We start from the raw sequence: 23198 nt of genomic DNA on the forward strand, positions 1-23198 counted from the left end.
AGACAGCTGCGGTGGTCCCATGATGTTGCTGCTTGCCTAAGAAATTGAGAACAATAATTGAGGAGAGGTCTGGAACCATCAGAAGATTTCTGCTGCCACATAACTCTGCCTTGAGATGGCATGTGGCCCCGTGGGGGCTTTGATGGTTCCTGGGAGGGCGGGGCAAGTGGCGCGTGGGAACTGTGAGACAGGAGGAAGGAGGTGGACTCCGTCAGCGCGGTGGCCGTTGCACAGCTGGGTGGCTCTAACGCACTGGGCAGCATTCAAACTGCTGGGTGGCATGAGGACACTTTCATCCCCCATCAAACTCATTTTCTGGGAGAGTCCATGGGGAAATGCTGGGGCAGGGAGCAGTGGCATGGAGGGGCTCATGGGGATGGCTCGTGTGTGGAGGTCACTGTGCTGGGGAAGGCCATGCAGAGAGGCTTTGGGGGTTCTTGTTTAGGAAGGACGTGGGACTGGCCAGGACCCCAGGGCTCCCTGCTAGCTCCCTTGTTGCTGTGTATCACAAGCTTCCTCAGAAATCCCTTGTGCAGAGCGACTGCTTCCCGCCGAGGGCTGGGCAGCCTCTTGGCTGTTTTTCTTTTGCCCCCCTGACGAGCCGCGTGCCATTGTTTGCCTTGACCTTTCTCGGCTACTCAGCCACTCTCGCCCGACAGCCAGCAGCTCTGAGACGTGCAGGACGTGCCCAGGGCCGGGCGACCACGGAGGCACACCCGGGTGCTGTGCCTCCTCCTCTGCCTCCTAGCAGCCCACGTCGCTGCTGGGTGCAGGGTGCCCATGCATGGCTCCTGCCATGGGTCTGCAGGGTGGTGCTTTGTTTCTGGTCACATCTGCTCTGCCAGAGACAGGCAGGCAAGGGTTGTAAATTTTCAGTTAACAGGTACAACAGCAAGAGCTGAGCTAGGTGGAGCCACAGATATAAAGCAGAAAGGAAGAAAACCTTCTCCCAGAGGGCTTGACCTATCCCAAAGGTGAAAATCTTCGTGGGAAGAAGGAGCTCCTCTGTCTTCTGTTTGCAAGAAGCAGGTCCTCTGTCTTCGGTTTGCAGAGCTGCAGAAACAAGAAACAAAATGCTGTTAGGGTTCAGGTTTGAGTCATGAGGATTAAAGTCACGAGGCTTCTGTCTGGTGGCATAAGAATATCCAGGCAGCAAATCTGGAAAGCTCTCAGCATTTTCCTGGCGCCAGGAAGCATGAATCACGGTCCTCCTGAGCCTCGCCAGTGAGAGACCATGACTGTTGGAGGGAGGGCTGGAGGCACCTGCCACAGGGAGACCCGAGCAACAGCATCTGAGGACTTCCCCTATGAGTGTGTAGTAGCCATAAATGCACTTTATTAAATATTCACTTAATCTCCATTCTTTAATTTCTACTTAAACAGATTTCCTTCATGTTGTTTCTTTATTTTTAAACCATCCCTTGCCAATAAAAATACGGCATCTGAGTGAGCTCTTGCATCTCCGCTCCCTTTTGCCTCCATCAAGAGGATGCTGATGAGCGTTTCCTTTGGCTGCTGTTTTCCCAGAGCCCATGGGCACTGTGGGCCACAGTGCTTGTGGGCACATAAGAGGAGCCCTCGCCCTGCCCCGGGGCTGCTTCTGCAGGGGTGCAGTGTGAGGGAGGCGGTGGAGGCAGCTGCAGGGGATAGTGCCAGGAGGGGCACGAGCAGGAGACGTGCTCAAGCTGGCCACTCGTTGGAGTGATGCCGGTGCTGAGAGCCGGCGGCAGCATGACTTACCCGCCTGGCACAGATTGACGCGGTTTCGCTGGGAGAGGGTGAGAGCGGAGCATGTGTGTGCAGCCTCCCGGCAGCTGGCTTGAGGGTGAGAGGGGGTTGGAGAGCGGAGGGACATGGGCTCCTCTCTGGGATGGCGGCTGGCTGAGCAGAGAGAAAACCAGCAAGCTGCTGGGGACCGCAGACCCCAAGCGAAGAGCACAGTACTGCCTGCTTCTGCCCCGTCTGCTGTGCCGCCTCTGCTGCGGCTGCCCCAGGCACCGCCAGGCGAGGGGCCACGGGGGGACAGTCCTCCCGCTGTGCCACCAACCCTGTGGAGGGATGCTGCAGGGGCTGGCAGCAGGGCAGGAGCGGGTCGGGGTTCATTCCCCACGTCGAACGCGCAGTGAGGAGGTGTCTCCGGGCCGACTTGGGGAACGGCTGGCTCCTCCACCACTGCAGGCTTGTACAGGCTTGCACATCGGGTCGGCTGCTGTGGGGGTTTCTCCTTCTGTCTGTGCATGTAGGGGCTGATGTTTTCTTCTGGCGAAGCAGATGCAGGGAGGTGATGCCTCTGTGGTGTGGTGCAGACCGTACACGTCGCTCGAGGTGTGAGGCTTCCCTGTTATTTGTAGCAATGCCTAATCGCTTGGGCAGTGAAATACCATTTTTTATGAGATGTGATAATTTAAAGGGCTGTGAAGGATTAGCTTTAGGTCTAACAGGATGGTGGGACCGCTCCTGAGGCTGTGGTATACGTGAAATCTTTAGGCCTGTGGCTAATGGTCTCATCTGAATGAGAGCAAAGTATGAAAATGTTCAGAGTTTAGAGTCTGACTTTTAGTGGCAGGATACACTACTTGAATCTTTTAATGACCTTGAAACATGATTCTTAACTGCCATTAAAAAAGAAAATCAAGAAAAAGAAAAATAACTCCTTTTTTTGAGTGCCAGTGGACTTGTTCTAAGAAGTGGGGAAACTGATTTCTCGTATTGCTAGCAATAACGAAGTGACTTGGTAAAATCAGTCAATCAGCCTCAGTCCCTTGTGCCTCTTGGGATCTGCAGGCAGTGACATTTCTTATAGATATTTTTCCCACTGAATTGCAGTAGACCATTTAGAAATGGGAGTGCAAAAAAATGCATGTTAGAAAAGGGCAATCCCATTGTGCTTATAAACGAAAATCTGTGCAAAAAAATCTTGGCATTTACCAAAATGTCCACAAAGGACATTGTGCTACCAAGAGACTTGGGATATTACCACCTTGAAGGGGAAAGAAGCAACACACTTAAAACACACTTAAAGTGATTATTAGGAGCACATATGCCATTACTGTTGTAGATGACTGACATTAGTGTAGAGCCAGAAGTGCTGGCCACAGATGGCGATCCTCTCACACTGCAAACCGTACAGTTACAGAAGAACGGCAGCCCTGGTGTGGGGCTGGGGCGGGTGCAGGCAGGGGCTGCAGGCAGACCGAGGGTGATGAAGCAACAAGAAAGTGTCAGCTTGCTGGACAACACCTGCGGCAGGTCCGCAGTGTGACTGTCACCACCTTTCCCATTGGGGTTAGTGCGCGAGAGGGGTGGTTGTAGCGGGGAGGGGACAGTGGCACTGCTCTGCAGAGCAGCAGGACGCAGGGGATGTCTTTGCCTGAGGCGCACCTGGGTGAGGGAAGTGAATGCCATGGCCACAGCAATGCTGGGAGGAGACAGCAGAAAGGAGCCGGTGCAGGCTGTGAAGGACCTCAGGAAGAGATGGGCCACTGGGGCTGGATGCAGGAGCATCCGCGTGCGCTGGTGCGGCGTGTGCTGGCACAGGCAGTGTGTAAGGGGGGGCTGCACCCGCCTTCGGGATGGAGGGCTTGCACTCGCCCAGGCCAGAGGAGGATTTTGCATTAATAGTGGCTGAAGGTGATCAAGGCTGGGGCAAGGATTCAAGACCTGAGGATGGAGAACAGGGTGGTGCCTTGCTGTTTGCTGTTTTGCACTGCCGTCAGTGCCATCTGTGTCCCGGAGTCCCCCTCTACAGCAAGAAACACATGGGACCTCATCTACTGGCATATCACAGCTGGGTGCAAACGAGGCCCATCCTGCCTCTCTGCTGCAGGAGACCTCTAGCTTGTCTCTGACTTCTCCTTCTCTACCCAGACAAACTAACGAACGAAAGCAGGACAGCAGGATCTCATGGCTGAGAGCATGTGAAGGCTGCCCTGGGTGACCACAGCCCATCTGGCCCATGATCCTCCTCTGGTAACAGCTGACCCGGATTTCAGTATGTCCTTGGAGAGAAACAGAAGGGTAAAAGTGAAAAAAAAAACGGTGGGTTGAGATAAAGACAGTTTAACAGATAAAGCAAAAGCTGCGTGTGCACGCAAAGCAAAATTAGGAGTTCATTCACTCCTTCACATTGATGTAAGGACCATTGATGAACACGGCAGGCCAGGACATGTTCAGCCAGGACAGCAGGGCTTCATCACACATGATGGTGACTTGGGAAGACAAACGCCATCATTCCAAACGTCCTCCCCTTCCTCCTCCTTCCTCCAGCTTTTATTGCTGAGCATGACATCCTGTGGTCTGGGATATCCTTTGGGTCAGGGGGGTCATCTGTCCCAGCTGCGTCCCCTTCCAGCTCCTTGTGCGTCCCCAGCCTGCTCGCTGGCTGGGCGGTGTGAGGAGCAGAACAGGCCTTGGCGCTGTGCAAGCGCTGCTGAGCAGTAACAAAAACATCCCTGTGGTATCAACTCTGTTTCCAGCACAAATCCAAAACACAGCCCCATACCAGCTACTATGAAGAAATTTAGCATTATCCTGGCCAAAGTCGGTACATCCCGGCAGCGTCCCATGTGGAGGAGGTGTCCCCGCTGATGAGGCGCTGACAGCAGGGGCTGTCCCCGGTCCTCTGTGAGGGCTTGGCCTTCTCCGCGCGTGGGCCCCTGCACGGCCTCTGTCCTGCTCGCGTTGGGGGTGCTCCAGGCGGGTGCGGAAACGCCCTGAGCCAGCCTCCCAGACAGCGGTTAAACATTGTTGTGGTGTGTCATGAAATCGATTATTTGATGTTTCTGTGGGAATCAATGCAGTGTATATTTGCTGGTGCCTAATGGCTTGTCACACAGCCAATGCGAGGGAGGAGGTTGGTCTTCTCCAGTCTCTTCCAGGGCCTGTGACCCCACAGCAGCCGCCACGCTCTGGAAAGCAGATGGTTTGTCTTAATTCCAGCTGCTGTTTGGAGCAAACTGGACCCTGAGAAAAGATTAGTCTTTCCTTGAGACTGAAATTGCTGGAAACATCAGCATGTGCTTGGCGTGAAGGGGATGTGTTGTCTTTCCACTCTTGCAGAGCACCCGAGCCGGGTGCCTGGGGTTGGCTTCCCCCAGCACCCAGCCTGCGGTGAATAGCAAGTGACAGAATAATTTCTCTGCAAGAAGAATATCTCATTTATTTTCTTTCATTTTGATTCAAGAGAGGGAAGCTTGTTCCCTCGCACCAGTTTCCTCTCAATGAGCTTTTCTTTTCTGGAGGGTGTTGATTTTTCTTGTGGTTTGGTGCTAGTGGAGGATAATGGACTGTGGCACGGCGGCTGCCAGCTGGGCAGCTGGAGCTGTGCCCCATCCCCAGGCACTCTCCCGGCGTGAACCTCCTTCTCACTCTTGTAAACAAACAAAAGTGCCTCAGACTCGCTCAGGAGTAATCTGCTGAGATGGGTGAGCTGAACCGAGCTGAAGCACCGGAGCTGCGGTTCGGGCAGTAGCCCAAAGGGTAAGGGCAGACCCAGGCTTTGGTTCCTGTCTCTCCTTACGAGGATCCTCCACCTCCTTCTCGGGGAGCAGTGCAGCCTTACCCACAAGAAAGAAGATCCCAAAGACAGGGATTGCTTCCCAAAGGTTTTCCAGGTAGCAGGTGGGAGATACAGGAGGTGGGAGATACAGGAGGTGTGAGCTCAGCTCTGTTGCAGTTTCCTTAAAGACCTCGTTGGTCCCAGTGCAGGGGCGAGAGGGGTCCCGCCTGCCCGCAGCCCCTGGGCCCCCGCCCCTGCCCGGGCTGTGCCATCTGCTGCGGCTTGCGTGAAGGCACCTGGGAAATAAGAGACTTAAAACACCCCTTAAAAAAGCAAGGTGGAGTCTTACCCTGAGCTTTAATTTTATTTGCATGAGTTTTTGTTGGGTCCTGGTGTTTTTTCCTCCCTAGAGAAAGCTTGCTTCACTCTGGTTAGCATAGCCGTTCAAACATATCGATTTGCAAATCACCATAATCTTCACACTAAATACAGTGCTTTTGCTCACGGGAAGATCCATTATGAGTGTTTGTTTAAGCAGTTAGATAGTTTATATAAATACATTTAGGTTTTAATTTTTGCATATAGGAAATGGGATGCCATGCCTTTACTGGCTTCTGATTATTTTTTTATTCTTTTGATTTGTATCAAACTGCATTTGGATGAAAGCGGAAATTCAATTAAAATGAAAGCAAAATAACATTTTAAATTGTGTCTTTATCACTTAAATAAATGTTGCTTGAATGTACTGGACACAGAAGACGAAAAGTAAATTTATCAGTACATATCTTTTGTATTTAAAGCTGACTGATCTTTTAAACAAAGGAAGATTTGGTTTGTACGAGTGGTTCTCATCACAAATTCTCAAAGGTATTTAAGTGCCAGGAAATAAGCAAGTATCTAGTGAGATTTTAAAATTGCCTAAGCGGTTTAGGCATCTGCTTAGCTCCCCTTGATTTCAGTGGGAGTCTGACATTTGCTCTCTCTCTTCATGTCTAGTCACCTTAATACATTTGAAAACCTGGCCCCAAATCCCTCAAGTTCTTAGAATAATGAGATCTCATTCCTTTCCCACCAGGGTTTTATTCATAGATTGGGGGGGGAAACAAACTTCCTTACTTTCTCAGTTCTCAAATCTCCTTTCAGCTTTGAGTGAATCAGTCCAAATAATAAGGAAAATATTCTGTGTTTCTAGCTAAACTGAAATGGAAAACAATCAGGAAAGCTTTTCTATCAGCATAAGCTGAAAAACCGACATGGAAGAATGTAAATAACAGCATTTGCTTCATTGTGAAAAGTGGATATAATGTGCCCAGCAAGGGACATGGCTGTGACATATTTGTAGTGTTTGAGTTGATTTCAAAAGCTAAGTATGTTTTGCTTCTGATTCTGAATGAAAAAAGCATGCTTGAACCATGACTGTTGGCAGAAGGGCCATTTAACCAATACGTTTTTATAAATGCTTGTAAATACAGACGTCCGTATGAGCTGTCATGCTGCAAACTCAGGTTAAACAGGTGCATTTTTAAGATGGGAGATACCTTTAGTGTAACTGAAATCTTACTTAAGTGAAACCATTAAAGCCAGGATCAAATTGTTGTTGGTTTGGCACCGCTCTGCCACCCACAGTGCCCGGGGCTGCTGCAATGACCACAGTCGCACCCGGGTGGGGAGTAGCTCCCCGAGAGCCCCTGTATCCCCTCTGTGAGGAGAGGGCTGGCGGGGACAGCCGTGCCACGGGCGGGGATTGCCGCATGGCTTTGGCTGCACCACGCAGCGCTGGTCTGATTTCAGTTAAGCTCTTTGGTCGGACCTGTACCGTGCTTTGGTGGTGGTTCAAACGTTGGGTGCCTCAGGTCTGGCTGCACCGGCTTGCTGGGAATGGGCCGCTTTGACCAAACCAGCTGAAACGGCACCTGGGGGCTGCGGGCAGATGTCCGCGGGCTGTCGAGGGGGGACTGCACACCCCGCCTGTCGGCAGACACCGTGGCGGAGCTGGGGTTCCTTCGTGGAGGCTCCCCAGACCTGCAGCAGCTTCTCTTCAGGGACCCTGAGGGATGCCCAGGAGGCACTGGGAGTGAGCAGGGAGCTTGACGGGAGGTTTCCGTTCTCTGGTTATTGGGCTGCAAAGGCAAAATGCGCGAGAGGCCTGCAAAAAAGAGAGTCCCTGCATCTTGATGCAATGGTTTTAAGCATATAGTGATCAAGATGTCTCAGTTAGCAATTTCCTCTTCTTTTACCTAATCCAATTTCTGTTATTTCCCAAATCTGGCTATTGGTAGATAGCACCGTAGAGCTATCTGGGAAGTAGCAGACCGCCTCCCCAGAATTTGTTCATACAAACAGCGGTGTCTCTCTCTGTGGTCATTGAACTTGAATGAAACAATATATTTTTCTCTAACTTCATTCTGGAAAACAGCTTAATTGAGCTAATAAGTGTCTACCTCTGTTGGTAAAAAATAAGCTGAAAAGTGTCTGATAATGGGAAGTGTTGGGCCACTCTCCTTGTACATGCTGCTGCTCCCGGTGTCGCAGTCGAGTTGCTGTGGTCGCTCTGGTTGCCACCGTGTTACCCAACTGTGCCATTCCAAACCTGCTGTCTTTCAGCAGTGAAACACATATGGTGACCCCACTCCTGGCTGCTCGGCCATGTCTCCTGCCACAGCTCACTGTCTCTGCTGCACAAACACAGCTCTTAGTAAGGCCAGGCTCTAAGCCTGATCAGAGACACCGTCTAGGTTGCGATCTCCTTTTTCTTTTTCCCTTTTTTTGATCTCTTTCCTTGTTATGCCTTAATTCAGGTTTGTTTGTAAGTGGAGCAAGGCTGTCACCTAAATCCTGGGCATGGGATTCTTGTAACGCCTCTGGTGAATGGTCTTTTTCATTATCTATATTCTTGGTTTTCTTAGGCATTTTCATTGTTCCCTGAGGTCTAGGACCAAACCGAAGGAACAGAACTGGGCCAGGGAGGATCAGACATCACTGTGCTGGTGTCCTACCCTCTCCTCATAGTGTTAAGTTTGTGAATTGCAGCAACCTCTTAACGTGGGCACCGAGCTGCACATCTGGAGCACGCTGCAGAGCAGATAGGCAGCTACAAACTGATGGAAAGAGAATATTTTTCTACGTAAAAATTAACTGGTTACATCTCTGGACTTTATAAATTATTTTTGAAGCATTGTTGTGGATTTGGTCCAAGACCTTGTATAGATGAACCTTCTTTGTTCTTTATCTGGAAATGCAGGGTAGTAATTGATTCCCCCCAAAGGGAAATTCCATGTGTAGACCCGTTAATGCCTGCGTGCTGCACAGGACCATGATGATGAACAAGGATCTACAGCGGGAGAATGCAGATCCCAGAATCAACGATGCCTCTCTCTGCATCCTCCTTTTGCTCATGCACTTTCTCTTCAGTTTCCTTTCTAAATATAAAAAGTACCATTAAAAGTTGACATAGTGCATCAACTTCCTACTGTCAAAAAATGTTTTCAATTCCTGAACACCTAGAAAACTGGAAATATAAAAAAGCACACTGCTGCTGGGTGCTGATGGTCTGGGTAGGATGCATTTCTGGGGCTGTAAATGAGAGTCGCTGGCAGAACCTCAGGGGCAGAACTTCAGGTTTGTGCCTGGGATGTGTCTGGTAGCAGCATAAAAGTGAAATTGCTGTGAGCCGCTATCGCGTATGCAGAGGTTCAGTGTTTGCCTTTGCAGGGAGCGCGCACAAGGACCTCTCTGTCCCTGGAGGCCCCAGGAAGGCTGCTGGTGCAGGGGCCTGCATAGGCAGAGGCTGCCAGCATCAAGGGGACGGGCCATATGGTGGGGAGTCCCTTCCTCGGCTTGTGCCTCCATGTGTCCCGTGACCACTGGTGCGGTTCTTGGTGGGACTGGCAGTGCCATTCCTGGCCACAGGGGTTTGGTGGGGTCACGCATGGAGCATCATCGGTTGGGTTAGGTTAGCATCATGTGCTGAATGGCTGCTGGGAGGAGAAGAGGCATATGGACAAATGGGAGTGGAAGGAACAGGGTTAAATCTGCGCCATCGGGTGATGGTTGGGAAGAGGCATTTTGGGATGGCATCCTGGAGGCGGTTGCTGGAGTTGTCAAGTCCCGTCTGTGCTATTGCTGGCAGGCAGCTGTGATTTCCTTCAGTGTTTCTGTACTTCTGCAGTAGCTGAAGGGATACTGAAGCAAGAGGTGGATTTTGCTTTCAGTTACTTGTGAGGCGAGAGGGATCTGGGGGAGAAGTAACACCGAACAGTGAGGGTCAGGGGAATGTCTTGCCACCCGAAAAGACAGTGCTTGTGCCGTGCTGCAGTTGACGTCAGTTGCCTTTTTGCCGTGCTCGTGATAGGAGTGTTCGTGCTGTGGGAATTGCTTATACTGCACGTAGACATTTCCAGCACCTCCCGCTGTGGGTGACCCAACCCTTTTTTATCCTCTGAGTGGTTCCTCCTTGCTTGTGTGCACTGTCCCGTGGTTGCATTGGGTCTGTCCTGGCGGCCCTGCCTGGGCTGATGCGGTCTTGAAGGATGTGAGGGAGCACTCGGGGATGGGCAAGGTGGTCGTAACGGGGAGTGGGGCCGTGCTCCGTACCAAGGGATCAGCTGTGGCATCTGCCATCCCTGGTGAATCCCTGCTCTTCTTGGCTCTTGCCTTACTGCACTGTTGGGGCACTAAGAGGAGTGAACCTTGTAACTGAATTGCATGTTTGTGGCTTTGTGTATTACCTTGTGCATTCCTGTGGCATTGGCATCTCTGCACGCATCTGTGTATCGCTGCAGACAGCCAGAGCGAGCAGGTCAAGTACTGGCATGGGTGCAGTGGAGCTGTGTTACAGTAGAGTTTTGTGTGAGCTAATTAGCTCTGCTGAGATGGAGTAACATTGTAGGGGGTAGTGCACCAAAATGGCTATATAATTTTAAACATGTGACCTGGCTTGTTTATCGCATGGCTCCGTGGTGCTGATTTTAGAAAAGATGTGCTATATGTTTTAGGCTTGATTCTGCAGACTAACCACACAGAGGCTGAATTTGGTTTAAATCAGGTTCACAGCCCAGCATTAATTTGTCTCATCCTTGGAAAGTTTCATCTTGGTGATATTTTCTGTCTGACTTCTTACCACGGTCTCCTCAGCATGTCAGAGATGAACTTGTGGGTCCCAAGTTTTGGGATTTGCAGGCTCCTCTGTAAAATTGGTTCTAAAAGTATTACATCCCCCCCCCCGAAAATTAAATTTTGACAAAATAAAAATATTATGCAAAATAATGTGGTGAAATTTTGTTTAGGAAGCCTTTGAAAAGAATTGTACATGTTTCTGCATCCTGTTTGGTATTTGCAGAATTCTTTTTTGTTCTATTTTCCAACTGGAAATCTTCAAAATGAAATTTGAAGTGAAGCACTTTGGAATTCATATTACTTCATAACAGATACAATTTTTCTATATCAAATTAGGGGAAAAAGGTTGAACCTTGAGTTTTTCACTGGGTGAAAAATCTACTTTGCTCAGATGCGTTCAGCCAGCTGTGCAGTTGTTCACAGGAGCAAGAGCAGTTCCCTGACTGTTGGCTGCAGCTTGACCGGTTGGTTAGAGCTTTTCCCAAAGACTTCCCTCAGTTAATTGCACAGTAATTCTGCTGTGTCAGACACTTTCTAGAGTGCTTTTCCTAAAGCTGGCTACTGCAAGGTTTGATTAAAATAAACTCAAAAAAACCCAGCCAACCTGCAATCAAAGGTCTGAAAATCTGGACTGAAATGTGTGTGAGATGGGTGTTTTCACGCTGTAGTCCGTCACACTGTAGTAACGTTGCCTGCCTGGCAGAGTTACAATTTCTAGAGTCTAGAAATTTAATAAAAGAATGTATTCATCAAGTATAGCTATCCAAAAGAGAAAAAAGGGAAAAAAGAACAACAACCCACAAACAATCACGCGTCCGGACTTAAAGGAGAGTTTTCTGGGCACTCAGTCCCCTCAGGAGAACAAGTCCTTGGCCAAAGACAGAAAATTACACCAAGAATAAAGCGCAATTTCACAGCAGACAGCGTGGCAGCTGTACCCATTGCACCATACAATAATGGTCAGTGTTTGAGTAGCTTGATCTTTCCTCCGAAGTGTTTTAAGTTCAGCAGGCAGATGGGTGATACGCCCTTAAAATGAGTTTGTGACACAACACAATGTACACGACGTTGCAGTGAGACACGGATGAAACCCTGGGCAGTACAGTTTGCCATTGCTGGGATGCTGCTCAGCTGGCATAGCACTTTCCACAGCCAGCGCTGTACTGCATCGTTGACGAATGCATGAAGTTACATGTCTGTTGATGTGCCTGTGTCACAAGCACGTGCAACGTGTGCCTGTCCTCATGGTGTGTACGAACAGGAAGTGCCTTAGCATGGGACTTGTGGTGGGGGCAGTGGGTGGTGGCTGGCAGCCCCTGACGGTTTCCATGGGGTGATCCAGCAATCCCAGTTTTGAGGAGAGGGACAGAAGGACCATGTTCCGTGTAGATTTGTGGCATACCCTCATGTGCCCTGGCTTCTGGTGGGTGCTGCCCCATTATTCTTGATGGTTGCCTTGGGTCTCCTGAATGGGGATATTCCTCTGGTGGCTTCTTTCTTCATATTGGGGTGTTAACATTGTGTATTGTGTGTTTTCCTGGGGTGTCATGGCTGCAGGCAAATCTGAAGAAATTCATGGAGTACGTGCAGATGCTAAATGCGGAGAAAGTCTGCAGACTGCTGGAGAAGGGACTGGACCCCAACTTTCATGATCCGGATACTGGAGGTGAGACTGGCTTCTCCAGAGAGGGGAGAATGACAGAGCAGGGTTGGGGAGAAAGTGTCTGGGAGACACAGTAGGAATTTGGGGGAGTGGTTGTTTTTGAGGGGGTATAGCAAATGATATATTGTCTGAAATGTAAGGTTTGGAACAGAGGGATGTAGGTTGAATTTCTCAGTAGTGTGTCTTCTTATGATGCTTGGGTCTTAGGAGCATGAAGTTACAGAAGGCTCTTGGGAGAAGGTGGTGTGTGTGTGGGAAAGATACAGAGTCTGGGAATGCAGCATAAAATGAAAGAGCTGTGGGGCCGTGCATCTTTCAGTGGGATTCTGGGGAGGATGAGGCTGTCTCTGGGACTGGCATGTTGGGCGAATGCAAATTGCTGACCGAGGATCGCTTCATGAAGCAGTCAGAAGGTTTAAGAAGTCTTTTGGGGGTCAAGAAAATAAAATCTTGGCCTCTGGCTTCCTTGATTTTTTTTTTCTTCTTTTTTTTTTTCCTATCTATGTGAGCAAAATTCACCCCAGAGAAGTCTGGTCACTGGAGCACTGGCTGTTGGGTTGTCTGCAGGCTCCTGGCTGTAAGAAGTGAGAATAAGACTCCAGCACATTTTCCTTACTGATGGGGCAGTGAGGCAGGACCTCTCCCCATTTCCCCTGCTGTGAAGTCTCATAGTCTTGTTCTGAGAGAGGAGTTACTGCTTTTGTCGCTACTGTTTTAAAGTAATGCAGCTTATTAGTATTTATTATAGAGTTGGACTTCTGTGTGTGAATCATGGGCACATTTCCAACCCATGAGCAGACTACAATCTGATGATTAATTTTCTTTGTTTCTGGTTCAGTTGGATGGTTTTTCAGGTTGTTTCTGAAACACTGGCTACCTCTGTACTCAGAAATTTAGTGTGTCCATGCCATTTTTCAGCACCGAGATCAGGTGGCAGAGTGTGGTGTCATTCACACTATTAACCTCTCTTATCCTCGCAGATAACGCAGCTGCATCCGAACTGCCCTTTGGGAATGGCCTCTGCTAGCTCCTGAACTGGGAAGGTGAAAGTTGGTGCAGCCAAACTCTGGCAAGACCCATTTGAACAGTGCCCAGAAATGTTCATACTGTTTAATTTGCTGGTGTAGCCACTCTGTCTGGACCTGCCAGAGTGTCCTGTTGAACAACTGCTCATATGAAAAATAGCTGATAGCATGCGAGTGCAATCACAGTCTGCCCTGGAGCATGACAGGACTGTTGATCTGCTTGAGGGGAGGAAGGCTCTACAGAGGGATCTGGACAGGCTGGATCCATGGGCTGAGGCCAATTGTATGAGATTCAAGAAGGTTCAGTGCTGGGTCCTGCACTTGGGTCACAACAACCCCATGCAACGCTACAGGCTTGGGGAAGAGTGGCTGGAAAGCTGCCCAGCGGAAAAGGACCTGGGGGTGCTGGTTGACAGCCGGCTGAATATGAGCCAGCAGTGTGCCCAGGTGGCCAAGAAGGCCAATAGCATCTTGGCTTGTATCAGAAATAGCCCAGGCCAGCAGGACTAGGGAGGTGATTGTGCCCCTGTACTCGGCACTGGTGAGGCCGCACCTCGAATGCTGTGTTCAGTGTTGGGCCCCTCACTCCAAGAGAGACATTGAGGGGCTGGAGCGTGTCCAGAGAAGGGCAACGGAGCTGGTGAAGGGTCTGGAGCACAAGGCTGATGGGGAGTGGCTGAGGGACCTGGGGTTGTTCAGCCTGGAGAAAAGGAGGCTGAGGGGAGACCACATCGCTCTCTACAACTGCCTGAAAGGAGGTTGTAGAGAGGTGGGGGTTGGTCTCTTCTCCCAGGTAACAAGTGACAGGATGAGAGGAAATGGCCTCAAGTTGTGCCAGGGGAGGTTTAGACTGGATATTAGGAAAAATGTCTTCACTGAAAGAGTTGTCCAGCGTTGGAACAGGCTGCCCAGGGAAGTGGTGGAGTCACCATCCCTGGAGGTATTTAAAAGACGTGTAGAAGGGGTGCTTAGGGACATGGTGTAGTGGTGGACTTGGCAGTGCTGGGTTAACGGTTGGACTCAATGATCTTAACGGTCTTTTTCAACCTAAATGATTCTATGATTCTATGATTCTACGTCCAAACAGCTCAGCTCTATGTGGTTTTCATTTTTGCCCAAGACCTTACAAGCTTTTTGAGGGATCTTTCCTTATAAAGAAAGTCCTCCACTCTTCTAAAGCTGATTCAGCTTTCCAGAGCATGTTATATTGCACAGTGCAGTGTGCTGCTTGAAAAGATGCTGTGAGAGTTTTGGATCAGATACGGTTTGAACCCAGATGTTATTTCACAGAAGGGTAGAGGCTTATAGGAGCAGGCTCTTGAGTACTGAAAAGACTCTGTTAAATATAGAGGGGGAAGAACGAAAAACACCTGACCCAAATAGTCATTTGGATCCAGTTCAGAACTGAGGGCAAAGCCATAGTGGATGCTATGAGATGCAAAAATAGACTGTTAGAGCAGAGAGAGTCTTGGACACCTCACTTCTGGAGTCCTAATTCTTGTGCAAAAACACTTCATTACTGTTTGCGTTACAATCTGTTTCGTGAACATGAAAGAATGACATAAAACTGCTGTTCACTATTCATGGGTTCCTGGAATTTAAGACCAGATGGAGCTATTGTACCATCCGACCTGACCCGTATCTCACAGGATACTCTTCACCCTCCACACGTGTGCGTGTGTGTGTTTTCACTAAGCAAAGCTTAAACATGTTTTCCAGAAAGTCATCAATCTTGATTCAGGGAACAGAGGATCCGTACCTTTCCTTTGTTATTTGGTTAATTGCCCTCATGGTTTAAAATTCGTGTCTCATTTAAATTTGTATGCTTCAGCTTCCAGCTGTCGTTATACTTTATCTTCTAGATTAAAGAGCACTTTAGTACCTGGTATGCCTTCACATGAAGGTATTTATACATGGTAATCAAGTCAACATTAAATCTTCCTTTCCTTAATTAAAGAGAGGCCAAACTCCTCCAGTCTTTCATTTGAAGGTATTTGCTCCAGTTTTCCTGTCATTTTTGTGGCTTATATGTCACTACTCGATTTTTAAGAGGTTTTTAAGAACGCAGGTACCAGACAGCGTGCTGCCTGCCTGTGCCACTTGTCACGGGCAGGCGCAGCTCTTCCTGCAGGTCCCTGCTCTCCGGCCTCCTGGGTCTGCGTTTGGGAGGATGGGGATGACTGCATGTCTCTGGGATTGGACCCCACGTTACGTCCTGCTAGATGGAGGGCCGGGGAGGCTTCCTTTCCTGTTCCTCCTCCTGCGTTGTGTCCTGCCCCCACCTTAACCTGGGGTTACTTGGCCCATGTCAGCTGAATGAAGTGGAACCACTAAGGAGTTCCTTGCTTGGGAGCTTTGTTGTGGGGAGGTGGTCTTCCTTCCTGTTGATTTCCCACGCAGCCTGGGCTGGATGATGGAAAGAGCATGGCAGGAGTGTGCTGCTTTCTCCCGGGCCACCGACCACAGCAGCACGGCTGGGGAGGTCCGGCTTGGCCCCCTGGACAGGAGCATTTCGCAGAGCCGTGACCACAGGGTGCAGCTGCTGCTGCCGCCGCCCGGGGCAGCACGTCTCCTCCCTGATGTGCAGCGTCTCAAATGCGTCCTGCAGGGTTTCCATGTCTGTTGTTCCTGGTTCTGGGATTGCCCAGCCCTGATTGCTCCTAGCACTCTTCCAAGCCTTGTGGCATCTACAAATCTGATCAGAGATTCTCATTTACTTCAGGATAATTGATGAGGATCTAGAATAGAGTCAAGTCCAACACCCTGAAGACCCTCTTCAGCACCCACATGGTCGGCCACGTTCCCCAGTGACTGCTCTGACTGCTGCTCTTCAGCTGGATTTTTGTTCATTTGGAACATGCCCGGCTGACATTTTATACCACTCATTTTTAATGTCATGTAGGACTCAGCCAAGCGTGAGTCTTACATCAATACAGCTATCTGCATCAATCAAACTTTTAATTTACCAAGGAAAGGAATTACGTTTGAGTAGGGAGACCTATTTACTGTAAAGCTTGATTGGGCAATGTTAACAACACAGGTATTCTTTAATGCTGTGTCAATTAAATTCCAAATCAATTTTCCTGGCATTTTCCGAGGATCAGCGTTATTTCTCTGACTTGTAGTTTCATGGATCATTTTACTTGCCCCTTTTTGAACATTGCTGCTTTTCTTCTGGTCTTTTTGAATATCCCAATATTTCAAGATGTATTAAAATTTAATTTTTTTTGGACCAGGAAGATCTTCAGGGAGAAGATAAGGAGGATGATATACAACATTCGCTAGATGTAAACAATTTATTCAACATCAGGTAGCTCATGCCAAAAATCCTTATTTGGTAATGGAAAGGAAAATAATGTATTTCCATAGCAGCAAAATAAAAAAGAAATGATTGGTCATTTTGCTATCTGCATTTATTAGCAATTATACACTCTCTGCCTAGTGACTGACTGGCTTGCACAGGGGTTGGGAAGTCATTTCCGTATTATCAAATTTAAACAACAGCAGCAAAACCGCTCTCTGATAGTCCTTTGCCAGGCCAAATGTGGATTTCTTTACTCCTATGTGATTTGTTCTTGTTATTCTTCAGTTTCTAATTTTCAGTTCATATTGACCACTACCTATTTCATCATGTCCTGTTGTTAGAGTTGTCTCTGTTTGTAACTGCTGCCGTCACTTTGTTGCTGACCTGGGAGGGGCGGGTGGAAGTGGTTCTTCTCTTTCATTTATGGAGTTGTAGTTCTGGGTCACACAGAAATTGTTCTTCAAGACTTCCCAGTCACCTTTTACTTTCTCTTTTTAATTTTAAACCTCCCACACTTCCTATGATTGATTACCTAATCTAATTTCTCTTGGTTGATTCCCTTGGGAAGCATCAAATATTCACCTGGCTAGTCGGGACTTTCTTCTTTCCATGTCAACCCTAGCTGACTAGACAGCAGTCAAATATTTAGCAGATTTTTATTCATTACATTGAGATCCAAAGTAGCATTCCCTTATGTTGGAGTGAAATGGTATCTATAGAAAAGTGATCAGTTTTCTCCTTTTTAGAAAATGAAATTATAATTTGCTTGTTGGATGGGACACCCAGCATTTTCCTTCAAGTTGAAGTTTCCCTGATAGTGCAAATGTTAATTTATACAACTTGGAGATAAACACTTAGAAGTTAATGCCTTTTTTTTTTTTTAGTGGTCTGTAACAAAAATCTGTTGAAGGACTTTTATACTTATTACTTCAGACGCTAATCCACATACATTCAAAGTCCTGTTCTGAATAATCAGTGGCCATACGATAGATGATGGAATTTTAGTGTAAACTCTTCCTCTGGTCCTCCTTGCCCACTCAGTACTTTCTCATTCTCGTAACAATTAGGCATCCTTAATATTCTAAAATGGTGTAATTGTCTGTAGATTTTAGTACTGACAATTATATCACAATTCTTATTACCAGTAAAAGCAGTCCACATCCTTTTTCTTGTTATCCAGCCTCCTAGCATTTTGCAGTGAGCAAAGAGGAAGAAAAAAATCTTCCTCAACGTTCTTTGTCAAATGGGTTTAATTACTTCTGACACGGTGCATTTGTGCTGTGTTTCTCTCTTTGGAGTAATTTTGCTTGTGTTCTTAGTTTAACGTCTTCCTAATTGCTCTACCTATTTCTCAGCCAAGATCATCATCTCACCTCTCGGTGAAGTGCTGGTTGGTGAAGTGCCGGTCGGGTTGTTCACTGAGAGTCCCCCAGAATGGACCAGAACATCTCGGTTTTGCTCCCATCATGTGGCTGATGAGTCACTTACTTCCAGTGTTTTTTGCCTGATGCCTTGTCTTGCTTGTAGGACTGAAGGGGTGTCTGGGATGAGCATATGGACCTTTCTGTCCTTCCACTTTCCTTCCATGTCCTCGTGCCCCTTTGCTAGCAAATTTCTGCTCTTTAATTTCACAGGCTCATCCAGCACTAAAGGAAAATTGTGGGCTGTCCTCAGCTTCCGTGTTCAGACACGTAAATGCAAGTGCTGCTGCATGATTCCCATTCCCTTGGCAAGATTTCCAGATTGTGGTGAAGGGCACCCAGACACGTTTCAGCAGCTGGCCCTGAGGCTGGAGTCAGTCTCCTGGAGTGGACACCTCATGCCGGGGAGTCCGAGACATCAGCGTGGACCTGGCAGGCTTGGTGCGGGGCTGGCAGGAGAGCTGCCTCCTGCCATGGCCAGGAGGTCGGGTGGGATCGGCACCTGCGGTGCTGGACAGGGTCCTCGCTGGGGCAGCTGAGTCCCACCCGTGGGCTGCTGCAGGTGAGCTCAGCTGCGCTCCACTGAGTTGTCCACTATGTCTCCATTAACTGTGGTGGGAGCTTACGTACCCACACTTATGCATGCAGGCTGAGCCCCATCCCTCTGGGTTCAGATTGAGGAAGACAGTCCGCTGTTTTGGTCTCTCACCTAGAACAGTCTTTCTTGGTGATGCTTTTCAGGACCTGAGCCTCTCATGAGTCTTTGTATAAACTATGAGAAATAAGAGCTGATGGTCTTGCTGAAAGCAAATAGAAATAATAGAAAATAAAATACATTTGTCTCCTTTTTTTTTAACTATTTCACTTCCGGCCATAATAGTAATGAATACAGAGTTAGACTAGGAAAGAAAAACCATCTCAAACTCCCTTCTCCATCCCTCTTTGACGTACCCATTTTGCTTTGGTTTGGACAGGGGTGTTTCTCTAGTAACTGCTTGCTACTCTCAGCCGGGTTCCTCTCAGAGGCGCTGGTCATGGTTGGTACTTCTGTTGCCCATCTTGATGCTCTGCTCTCCTGCTTTCTCTGTCTCCCCAGTTCCCTCCTTGCAGATCCTTCTCCTTGCGCTGCCTCTAGGGTTGGCTGCTGAGTCTAGCTGTCCAGCTATCCTCCCGTAAGTGTTCGTATTTCAGATGTTGCACAATGGTGCAATGTGCACTTCTGATCCATATCTTTCATTTGTCACCAGTTCACACTTCATATGCAGGACTGGTTCTTTCCCTCTGTAGAAAGGAAAGCATAGTGCATCCAGCTTGGCATAGCTCTTCCGCTCATGCAGCTGGAATAGATCCATGCCCGAAAAGAAGAAACCATATTCCTTGTGAAACTCCTCTTTGTCAGTCCTGTTTTCAATGGACTTGTTTACTGAACTAGAATTTCCTGAATTACTGGATGAAAGATGAAGGGGAAGCAGGGACCCTATGTGGCAGAGCATGAGAGCAGCATTATGGACCGTGTGGTCTCGTCGCAGTATCAGCAGTCAGTCACGTTGGTACAGTTTGGTGCTGCATGTGTGCAGCATTGTGATACTGCTATACTGTCAGTGCGTTGCCCATCCCTGAGTGAAATGCAAGCAGCTCTGTTCTCTGTGGTCTCTTCATGGGTCTGCAGCTTGGTGGCTGTCACTGTTGTTGTTGCTTGCCACTTTTGCAGTGCTTGGGGGGAAATCATGCAAGTGGCCTTTCTGATAGTGGCAGGACCTCAGACTCCTTAAACAAGGACTCTTCCAGATAGACTCATCAAAGTGTACAGGCCCTGCTATAATGTGGTCATCTCTAGCTCTGTTTATTGTTTCATCACCTGTAGGGCTTCTTTGGATATATAGCTGAGACACCAAATTTGGAGGCATTGCATGTGGTTGTACTGCCTTTCTGATGAGGTGGAGCTCAGGCAGAGAAGGCACATAGCAATTCCCATCAAAGAAAAGTTTTTGGAATTTATCATGGACTTATGGTCTCAACCTGCCTCCCTTCTGCTCCTCTGCAAGAAGATAAATTAGTTATCTCAAGTACCTAGTAATTCAATTAACCCAAGTTTTGGGAAAAAAAGTGGCTCATTTTTACTGAAAACTGTTAGGCAAGACTCCTGTGAAGAGCTGAGCTAGCACGCCGGGATGGAGGCCCTCCAAGTGTAGGGTAGTGAACAAACAGTGGAGGAAGGCTGGGGGAGGCAGTCTCTTCAAGCAGCACAATTGCAGTTGGAAGAGGATTTTTAACAAGCCTTCAGAGTGTTCCTGTGTAAAATTGCACTGATGTAATTTATGGTATGAATTTTAAAGGCTGAACAAAGCAGCAAAGACAGTTATTTTAATATGAATATCTTAAACGTGGTTTGGAAGAGGCTTAACAAATAGCTCTTTATCAAAATAAATATATTTGGGCTATTTTTCTTTAGTTTAGCAATTTTTTTTTCTTTTTTTAAAGTAAACATCTGTACCATGGCAGCACATATGGATGGAGCCTTAGGGTAGAGTTCTGTGTGCAAACCCATGTGGAAAAGCAAGATTAGAAAGGACGCTTGCCTCTCTGCCTCCTGGTAAAGGTCTTAGGATTATCAGTGATGCCTGCTTTGTAATGCTGATCATTACAAGAAGTCAACAGTGGTGTGCTCAGTGTTAAAACCCAACAGCACTACATGGTGTACAAGTACTGCATCTTTGTGGTGCCTGACTCCTGTAACCTGAGGCCTCTCCCTGTTTCCTATCAATGCTTTTTTGCTGTTCTTAAGAGCCCAGTGCATTTTTATCTGAACTTTAAGGTATTGGGCAGAGAGAAAGCTAATTATTTATCTCAGATTATTTGTTTTCCGCTACCAGTTTTCATACTGTCCTTTATGGCAGTATGTTAACCAGTATGATCGATGCGTGTCAGTTGTGATCCTTTTTTGTACCATCTTGTCCTGGGAGAAAATAAATATACATATGTGCAGAATAGCGTTTTATTTTGGTGAATGGTAAAGTAAAAATGTAATTGTTCTGTGTCCTGCCTGCTCTGTCTTTATGTTAGCTAGCCAAGGGTGATGGATGGAAGAATATTTTGTCTTATATTTTTATATTCAAGGGGCTTAACCAAGTCTCAGCCTGCAACACAGGAGGTCTGCTAAAATGAGCATGTGCAGTCTCCGAGGTTAATCAAAGGAGGAGGCCATTGGCTTGCCCAAACTGGGAAGGACACTGGAACTTCCCGGGCACAGGAAACCTGGGAACAGAGGGAGTTGCTGAGGATGAAGCCAGTGAAGTTTTGTTGCAGGACACCATCTCCTTGCCAGTCCCTGTGGAAGCAGAGAAAGGGTGTGGAGAGAAAAGAGCATTAATTTAATACTTAATATTCTCTTCCAGAATGGGGAAGACCCTTGGTGATTTGGACTTCGATTATGCCAAGGCTGAGCTAGTTCAAGAACTGGCTTCTGTGCCTACAGTTCTGGACAGAACCTGACTGGGTTTGTAGGAGCTGCCTCTTTCATTATGTTTGCTCTTAAAGCTTACTTGCAGGCTGTGGGGAAGCCTTCCTGTTGAAGCGCAGAAGCCTTCAATACCATTATTACATCCAAACCCATCTGTGACTCTACAGGTGCCTGGGAATTGTCCTCTGGGACCCCACGTTCCCTCCAGCTGGCCAGGGAGATCTGCAGATGTGGCCAAGCTTCCCATGGCAAAGCCACATGGCATGGTGGCCAGCTGTGTTGTGGCCTGGTCTCTGAGATGAGGAGTAATGCTGTAAATATGTTTTTTTCCTCCTCTGGGAAGCAGGGAGCCGTTGCAGACCAGGCTGCTGAGCACTCCCTGCGTGCAGGGGACAGCCCCAAGAGCCAGCGGGAGGCTGGACAGGCACTATGCAACAGGGGTAAGAATCACTGCTTGACATCCCTGCCTCCTGGCCAGCCAGCAGTCATGGAAACCATCTTTTTCCCAGTGAATTCAGCAGAAGCATGCCAGGAGACATTTAGGGACAGAGGTGCAGGCTGTGCCACCTGGCAGGCAGAGGCAGAAGAGCTTGTAATACATCCCTGTGGGGCCAGGAAGGCTTGGCAAAGCGCGAGAAGGCTGTTTGCCCCCGAAGCCTGTGGGGCAAGGAGGTTTTCTGCCTCTCTGAACACCAGGTCAGATGATGATGTGGCCAATGTTAAATACTGAACTAACAGTGCCTTTGCTCCATCCCTTCAGCCCATAGCGATATTTGAGCATAATGACCAAAGCGGAGACAGTTACCAGTAGTAAATCCTCCTCTGTCTCTCCACTTTCTGAAGACGACGATGCCACAAACTTCCATAAGTGTTCTCTATTCAGGAGCTATCCCTCATTGCACCATCTCCAGGAACCCAAAATCTTTTAGATCTTGTGGTTTTGTTTTTTGGCTTTGGCCTTCTTCATTTTCTCAGGGATTTTTTTAACATCCTCATCCCAAGTCCTTCTGAAACAGTGCTCCTCTCCATCTTTGCCAAGAGATGCCCACCTGGCATCAGCCAGGTCCATCAGCCAGGAGTCCATCATCCATCAGCCAGAGTCCATCAGCCAGGACCCTCAGATGTGGGAATCTGGTAAAACCTGAAACTAGAGAGGATACAAACACAGGGAGGAAACACTCTCTTTCCAAAAGGTCTTAGAGTTTTCTTGCCTACTACTCTGTATCTCCTTTAAGGACCTGCAGGGATACTGTGCATGGAGAGAGAAAAAGCCACTTTGCTGCCAAGTCAAGCATCCTCTCTCCTTGATACTTTGAAAACCATAGTCTTTCCTTGGTTGGGAATACTTCTAAAAATTCTATACTGAATTTTTAACCCAGAGCTTTCAGGTTTATCAGTAAAATGATGGGACTGTGGGCAGATGTCCAACTAAGATTTCAAGAGGAGGAATAAATAAATGATGGTATTTCCAGTGCTTGGTATTTAGCAAAGATAGAAAAAGCTGTAGTGCATAAGTGCTATTCTTAATTTCTCAGCCATCCTTTACAAAATCACTGTAGTAAATCTACTCTCCTTTTAGGCAGAGCAGCATTGCTATTAGCAATGGTCTTTTATCCACTGTGTCTCTAGGGATGAGTCTACCAGGGATATTGTAAATAGGCCCTGACACCAAATGCTCCTTTCTGTGTGGCCAGGTCTTCAGCAGCTTCGATA

At 48.0% G+C, this 23198-nt stretch overlaps 1 protein-coding gene across 5 annotated transcripts in view; it reads left to right on the plus strand.

Moving 5' to 3' along the window:
- The window catches only part of SHANK3 (SH3 and multiple ankyrin repeat domains 3), a 372580-nt gene that overhangs the window by 44384 nt on the left and 304998 nt on the right, over positions 1 to 23198 (plus strand). For all 5 annotated transcript variants that reach the window (XM_072856101.1, XM_072856081.1, XM_072856107.1 and 2 more), the window contains exon 5: positions 12170 to 12278. In XM_072856101.1, the coding sequence (XP_072712202.1) occupies positions 12170 to 12278 (109 nt within the window). The remainder of the gene's footprint in view (positions 1 to 12169; positions 12279 to 23198) is intronic.

The sequence above is a fragment of the Ciconia boyciana genome, chromosome 1 (assembly GCF_034638445.1).
Source record: "Ciconia boyciana chromosome 1, ASM3463844v1, whole genome shotgun sequence".
NCBI classification, from domain to species: Eukaryota; Metazoa; Chordata; class Aves; order Ciconiiformes; family Ciconiidae; genus Ciconia; species Ciconia boyciana.